This window comes from Setaria viridis, chromosome 4, assembly GCF_005286985.2.
Source record: "Setaria viridis chromosome 4, Setaria_viridis_v4.0, whole genome shotgun sequence".
In the NCBI taxonomy this organism is placed as follows: Eukaryota; Viridiplantae; Streptophyta; class Magnoliopsida; order Poales; family Poaceae; genus Setaria; species Setaria viridis.
The window spans coordinates 22,597,024-22,605,181 of NC_048266.2; the positions used below are offsets into that span (position 1 = coordinate 22,597,024).

Genomic DNA, 8,158 nt, shown 5'->3' on the forward strand with positions numbered 1-8,158 from the left:
CAAGCTCCATGCCTCCACCTCCTGTGCCCCTACGAGCCGCACGGGTGCAAGAGGCTACATACCCTACTACCGGGCCACCAACCACCAGGGCGCATGTGTGTCTCTGCCCAGAGCCCGATTGCGCCTTCGCCGCCCCGCCGCAGGAGGCGTGGAGCAGAGCAGGAGGAGGATAAGAAAGAGAGGATTGATGGGAGGTGGGAGAGAGGGGTAGAATTGACAAATACCTCATTTAGCTGGTGAATCGATCCAAACACTAATTTTACCTTATTTCATTTCATTCTATTTTATAACAGGAAGGCGGCTCCAGATCTTTTGAATTTACTTCAAATAATTATACATACTAAATGAATCTGTTAGCAAGCGTCATTTGTAGTAATAGTGTGCGCTCATGTATCCCTGAACATTTTTCTTCAGATTCTTTTTTAGCCCCTGCTTAATTAATGGGTTATTAAAAGACACTAGATTTCATTTGTAGCATTTCACGGACATTTTACTAGCGAAAAGAAAACTTTAAAATCTGAGGTACAGATGATCCGGGCGAAGACTTCATTATTCTGACAAACAGCACATCGTACATGGATGCACTCAGGTTAATTTCTCTTGAGGGTAGACTTTTTTTCTAACCCTGCACGAGTTAAGAGAGTGGTCCGTAGATGGTTGGTGAAAATGAAAAAAAAGGCATGTCGACGAATTCTTTTTGTTGGACTGAGGGGACGAGCAGCTATCGAGTATTCATCCATCTCCCAGATCATCCACAAGCTGGAGGTACATCTGCTACACCTTGCCTCTGCAACTCGTCCATGACACTGTCTACTGAAGGTGGCTTCAGGCCAAGGGGCAGTGGCAGCCATGGTTTCGATAAAACATCACCTATCGCTGCATCTATGCTCTCACTTGACTGAAAATTCATAAAGAAAAAGATGCACCGAATTGAGAGTGCAACAAAATACGTAAATATGACAATTTTGTCTTAATTTTGCCTGAAAAACATGTCAGTGCAATTACACTTACTGGCTGTGTCTGTAGCTGGAGCTGCGCATCTTGTTGACTCTTGTTTGCTAGTACGGGAGGAACGAGAGGTCTGTACATTGGAGGTGGACAAGGCAAAACACCCCTCACCGGTGGAGCAGGAAATCGCTGAAAATTTGGACATCAAGCTTGTCAAATTATGCTCTTCCATCACCCCTTATGAAATGGCATTTTCCATTATTTCAGCTCAGTTTGTTGACGAACCCTTACCGCTGCTGGCATTGGCACTGCCATGCAGGGAGCCATCTGACCCGGCATCTGCGCAGGCCCCTGTCAAAATGGAATCCGTCAGAACACTAGTCTCCCTATGCTGCATCGGCAATGACACGCAAACGTACCCTCATGTAAGGGTGGTGCCAGAACGCCGGGTCAGACGGCGGAGGAGGAGCCCACGGCGGCGTTGGAGCGCGAGGGACGAGGTGCCGTGGCCACATTGGCACGCGGGGCGACTCTACCCCTGGGGTAGGGTGGCCCCAGACGTGCAACGGCCTTCCGAAGTGCTGCATGGGATGCGGAGGAGGAGGAGGCGGCGGTGGCGGAGGGAAGCCGATGGTCGGCACGGTCCATGCGTTGGAATCGGGTCTCTTCACGGCAGTGGAGGCTCCCCCGGCAGCGTACATCTGCCGCCGCTGGGTCCAGCTCGCTGCCTCCGCCTCTCTTGCAAGCATATGCTTCCTGTGAGACCGGTACTTCTGCACAGATTTGAATAGCAAATCGTTAGCAATTACCATAACACACAAAAAAAATGTGCAACGATTTAGTTGACTATGTGGTTAATTATATGCATTAGACAAGCACCACCTAACTTGCATTGTGATAGATGAAACTCTGCAACAATTTAACTATGTTTAATTTGAGATTCATATATATATATATATGGATGTTTCATGTTTGTTAATTTGTATACCAATTGTTAGATCATTTACACTTTGCTCTTTGTGGTGAGCAGGAGGTCCCACTAAAACAGACTGCATAGGGTCCAAATATTACGAATTACAAACTGGCAGTGCAATCGGTGAAGCTACAGCTCACACATCTTACCGATACAGTACACAGTACTACGATACACGTTCTAAGAAAAGCGATAGGGAAAGGACGTGTGACAGTCCAAAAAAGGTCTTATCTCTAACAGTGTGGCTCGTTGTCTCTTGTAACCGTACCCTTATGCCAGAAGATTCATACATTACTAGCCTTTGCTAATATGGCACATTTACTTTCCTAAGACATGTTAATGTCCAAATACCCAATATCATATATCAACTGGCTAGTTCAGTCCATTCGTCAAACTCGTACACGTTCCGTGTCATGCATATATGATATATAGGTCAATCCATATGAACATGGACCAGTTGTTTTTCTACTAATATGAATAATACTTATTATATACTCCCTCCATCCCAAATTACTATTCGTTTTGCTTTTTCTAGATACATCAGTTCTGCTATGTATATATGTATCTAGATGTAAGTATGTACCTAGCTACATATCAAAAAAGTGTGTATCTAGATAAGCCAAAACAAAAAGTAATTTAGGATGGAGGAACTATATCAGAATAAAGAACAGAACTGGGCATATCTGAAGTGTGGTACCAGGAAAAGATAGATACCATTAAATTAAGACCGTATCGTATTTCTCTGTTATATCTATAATAGTGTGGTCATTTGAAATTTGAGATACATTAACAGATGGTCATATAAGATTGCATCAAGTACATTTTGTTTCAAAACTTGTTTGGGCAAATGATCATCTTATTGACTTGGCAATTATTTTTTTCCTTTTATAGGATCAAGTAGTTTGTTGCGTAGATGATGTTTCTTGCCACATATTTTTTTGCAACAACAATATCTACTGATTATGACAGAAGAAATTGAAGGTCAATGATAAAATCAGTAATCTGTATTAAGTTTCTGTTTACATATATTTCACGAATTCATGAAGGTCAGGATGTAAATCATAGACTAAAGCTATGTTATGATGCTGTAAGGTCTATATATAAATCATAAGTATGTATTATCAGGATACATTAACCGGTAGTTAAATACGGCGCTTTTACATAATCCTATATCATTGGAAATACAATACATGCATTAAAGTTTAAAATTCAAAATAAAAAATTTAGGATGCATGCTCTGTTTGATACACTACGTTCAAAATTACCTTTTCAAACATATATTTTCTATTTTAGCATTGTATAGACAGCTACGCAAGTTAGGTTTGGGTCCAAAAACTGTATACATCTATCATTTTTATTTTTTACATACTTTCTGTACTAGAAAAATACTTAGAAGTCGTTATAACCAACAAACACATTAAATATGCGATTAGTAACTCTTGCACTGTTTTTACTTGAATCACAATCAAGATCGACCACTGGGGTGGAAGCAAAAGTAACTTTATTTGTACTTATTATGATTAAAAGTCTATCATAAAACTGTAACTGTGTATAAAATTTACTTTAATCTCTACAGATTGATTACATTTGTTATGATGTACATCCCAACATAGTTTACTAGCAAATCAAAGAACATATAAGTTTTCAAATATGGAACCTTTATTTTCAAATGAATTCAAATGCCTAACATCAGAGAGAAAAACACTACGCCCTCGAGCAAGAAACTATATGTGATGGAGTTATGCTAAGCATCAGCACGGACCTGTAAATGACTTGCTATATTATGCCGCGTGAGGGAGTCGATCCCCATGATCTCGAGTATCCTGGACGGCACTGCCTTGTCAATGCCCAGCTGCTCTACCGCTTGAACAAATCTCCGGTGAAGCTCCGGTGTCCAATCCACCTTAAAAAATATGGCATAACGTAGTGTCACGTGACTCATCCTTAACGTTTGGTTCCTGTTAGGGCTTGCTTGCAAATTAACATGCACGCGTACCTTTGCTTTCTTCTTCCCATGAGAGTGCTTGCTGGACGACTTGTGCCGGCTCTCAGCCTCCTGCGATGACGATGTCGTCGAAGACGGCGACTTCTCCTCAGCCAAGACTGTTCCACCGCCGCCCCCAAAGTCACCATTCCCGGGTACCACCTCCTCAGCATGGTTGCACTCTCCTTTCCCTTCTTCCACATCCGCACGCGTCGTATTGTCCTCGCCAAGAACAACACTGCATGGATCTAGTGCATCTAAGTGAACCGCATCTGTTAAGGGCTGGACACTGGGCACCTCCTGGTCCATGACACCATCGCTGCCGGTGGCGATCGCCTCAAAGTCGGTGAAGATCTCGGCAGGGTCGACCTCAAGGTCAGGCAGCGCATCTCCGTCTTCTAGCCTGAGGAAGAAGTCCCCGAAGTCTATGTCATCGACCGTGAAGTCGAAATCCAGGTCCGACACAGGCCCAATCTCCTCCATCTCCATGCCGGCGCCTCCGCCACACTCGTCCGCATCGGCACACCTTACCGGCGATACTGCAAGCATCTCAACTGTCTAGCCAGTAGCCCTAGATACAGTTGGAGCACAGGTAGCTCGCGAATGCAGTGCAGTGGAAGGAATGGCGCGTAAGGGTAGGTTGTTGTAACGTTTCTTTTGCTCTGCTGCAGTTGAGGTAGTAGTGACCATTTGGTGCGATGGAAAGTCAGTACTCTCCGGGGAGTATTAGGGGAGAAGGGAGAAGGCATGTCGACCACAAGCTCGCAAAGATTTCTCCGATTCGTTTGATGGGTGGCCTTGTCCGCGAGCGCAAGTGCAGCTTGGTCGCTTCTGCGAATTATTGCGGGCTTGTAGGCAGCGAGCCTGTTTGTGTGGATGAGTATTTTTTGGAGCCAGTTTTTTCTTTTCCTTGATGCAGCTCAGAGGGAGAGGTGGACTCGATCTCGTGAGTCAGGCGAGGAAGAAGAGAACAAAAGATGACAGCGGCTGCATGTATATCGGCTGGATGCTGTCCTGCTCCTGCTGCATGCTCGGACCTGCTCATTGGGCGTTTTTAATACGGAGAGAAGGGCTGTGAGAGTAGAAACGCGTTCAAAATATAGAGGATGGACATATCAGGGGACAAGGACAGCAGCAAATGAGAAATATGCAAATGAAACACTTCTTATCTACAAACTGTTTGCGTTTGGAAGACTATATATATTAGCATGCATAATCCAATGACTAGCCACAGCAGATCTGATGAGCCAATGCAACGAGCAATATGTACTGGGATAACCTTTTGTTTTCACTGAAACCGAAAGGTAATACATATAGCGGTGGTATGTTTGTTGAAAAATGAAGCCTTTTGTTTTGGGGTGTCATGCGAAGATATGCTTGGACGTTAAGGATTCATGGTTAGATCCGAGTTGAAAGCCTTCCATAATACGTCTAGAAAACTACAAACTAATAATGCGGAGCGACATTACTGACCTCCCATCCACCCCTTTTGTCCCGGTTAATATTGGACCGTGACTAAACTGTCCTTAGTCCCGGGTAAAAAATGAGGCACCGAAAAGACACTGACGGGAGGGGCTTTAGTCCCGGTTGTAAAGATCTTGCACCGACATCCTCCCTTTTTATCCCGGTTGGAAATTCCAACCGGACAAAAACCCAACACTTTTGTCCCGGTTGGTAATTCCAACCGGAAGTTCCAGTTGAAATTACCAACCAGGAACCGGGACAAAAGGAGGGCGTCACGCGGCTCGAGGCAATGCTCTCCGCTTCCCAGGTTCTCCTCTCCACTTATCTTCTCATCCTCTCCTCATCCTCATCCTCATCCTCCTCCCTCTCTCCTTTAGTCACTAGAGTCCACCGGCGCCGCTCCCATCCTCCTCCTCTCTACGCTGCCGCCACCCCCTCCCCTCCCTTTTGCTTTCCTCTCCCGGCCCCTCCCCCTCTGCTGCCCCATTCCTTCCCCCTCTGCTCGCCCCTCACTGGCAGTGAGGAGCGGCAGTGGGACAAGGCCGAGCAGCGATGCGCGGGGGAGTGGCCAGCGGGCGAGCAGGCATGGGCGGAGCGAAGAAGAGCCGAGGCGGAGGCAGGTGGAGGTAGAGCGGGGTGGAGGCGGAGCAGGGCCGGAGGCGTGCAGTGGTGGGATGGAGGTGGATGAGGGCGGGGCGAAGCGGAGGCGTGCGGGCGGAGGCAGGCGGCGCAGGCGGCCGGCCAGCGGGCGGACGGCGTGGTCAGCTGGCGAGGGTGGGGTTTTTTATTTTTTTAGAAACTTTTTAGTCCTGTTGGTAACACCAACCAGCACTAAAGGGGGTCTTTAGTCCCAGGTGAATGACCCGGGACTAAAGGACCCCCCTTTGTCTCAAAAAAATAATCCCGGTTGGGCATTGGAGAGATATGGCCCTTAGCAACCAGGACTGATGCTCACTTTTTCACCTGTGATTGTTATTGTCCATACTTACTTATATTATATATTTCTCTTTTTTTGAGGATATATTTCCTATTGTCAACGGATGCAACAAATTGTTCCTATTTCAGATGATGCTTCACTAATCAATGCTGTATGTGTGTACTGCAAGTACAATTTGCGTATAGATGCCTTATCAAACACTACTGGAAAAATCACCTCCAATGCAGGTTCATAACCCCCTCTAGTACCGGTTGTGGAACAGTACTAGCAATCCGGTACTAAAGGGGGATCCTTTAGTACTGGTTGAAATAACCGGTGCTAAAGGGTATCCTTTTGTACCGGTTGGTATTCCCAACCAGGGCCTGCCACGACGCGCGCGGGGGTGACCTCATTAGTAACGATTGGTATCCCCAACTGGTACTAATTTTTTTCCTTTCTTTTCCTATTTTCTGTTTCTATATTCTATATTCATATTTTGTATTTGTTTTCATTACGTATACTAGTTCTAATATGCTAATATATAAAGTCCTATTTATCTTTAATATTACATTTAAGATACTATTATATATATTCATATTGTGCAGGATTTACGACCTCGTTTAGAAGAAATCCACATAGTTATTCTTGTATTGCCCTGAAAACTTCCATCTCGAGGAGTTTTTCCTTCCTCTACATCATCTGTGTCATTGGCGAAGTTTATTATATATATACTAGATCAATGTCTTTGCACAATTAAAACTTTTTTGAAGTATAAGCAAATGATTAGAAATACTTAATCTAATTTTTCTAAGTATATACACATGGATTGGTTTTTGAAGTATATACACATGAACTAATTTATTATTGAGAATTTTGTAATACATACATTTAAATCGTGGTCGGTGATACGATTCGGATGCATAAAGTCGTGGATGCAGACACAAACGTAGTATCCACATAAATTAGTACCCGGCGGGGGTCTCGAATACTATATATATGGGAAAAAGTTATAAAATATTTGTTGTGTTAAGGAAGTGTCATGAGATGTGAAAATTCAACACATACCGGGAAATCTGTCTTCCAAACAAGTTCCTCCTTGAATTCACCCGTTTGAGTTCAACGGAATTGAACCCAGGCTTTGTTCACAGCGTCGAAGATGTCAGCGTATTCTTTTTTGTTTCCTTAAAGAGTCGAAGACATACACGAAGCTCATATCAGGCACAATAACAAGGAGTGTCCAATGGAAGTTGTACAGCCAAATTAAAGCTAGTTAGTATTATGTTTAACTGCAAGATTGGAAAAGAAAGAGATGGAAAACACTCTCACTTAAAGTTGTATGGTAGTAATGTATACTTCTTGTAAAAATGCTTATCGAGGAACGTAAATATATTCTTCAAGGTCCGATTTGGTTTATCCCTTAGATTTGCCTGGTGTACAACTTGGGGGTCCATGAAGCCTACGTTATGGTATCCGTTTCTGTGACAAGTTTGAATCTCCATCCTGCATGATACAAAATTGAATAGGAGTTAAGACATCGCAAATTGACTAGACCGAGGATTTTGAAGTTAGAGGAATATTCTAGAGACTTACAGGATCCAGCAACTGATCAATGACTTGTCTAGTGAGTCTTTATTGAATATCATATACAGTTCCTCCAGCAGCACATTTATGATGTCATCCCCACGGAAATAATGTTCATCACCAATCTGAACTTCCATCATAGCCAAACCCTGTGCTGTAGCCTCCATGCACCATTCGTGCAACTTGTACATCTTCGTTGGGAGACGTTTCACCAACTGTGGCCACACGAGCGGTTTGCCATACTCATATTTTCATTTAGCAGGCACAAGGTGCGTTAGGATGTGATCCTCCC

The 8,158-nt window shown here is 44.1% G+C and overlaps 1 protein-coding gene across 1 annotated transcript; it reads right to left on the reverse strand.

Moving 5' to 3' along the window:
- Nucleotides 1–518: 518 nt before the first annotated feature.
- LOC117853798 (probable transcription factor GLK1) lies at nucleotides 519–4,628 on the reverse strand. The gene is made up of 6 exons (XM_034736085.2): nucleotides 3,918–4,628; nucleotides 3,684–3,824; nucleotides 1,368–1,721; nucleotides 1,240–1,299; nucleotides 1,012–1,137; nucleotides 519–898 (listed from the first exon to the last, which is right to left on the reverse strand). The coding sequence occupies exons 1-6, from the start codon at nucleotides 4,452–4,454 to the stop codon at nucleotides 749–751; spliced, it is 1,368 nt and encodes a 455-aa protein (XP_034591976.1). The 5' UTR covers nucleotides 4,455–4,628; the 3' UTR covers nucleotides 519–748.
- Nucleotides 4,629–8,158: the final 3,530 nt, after the last annotated feature.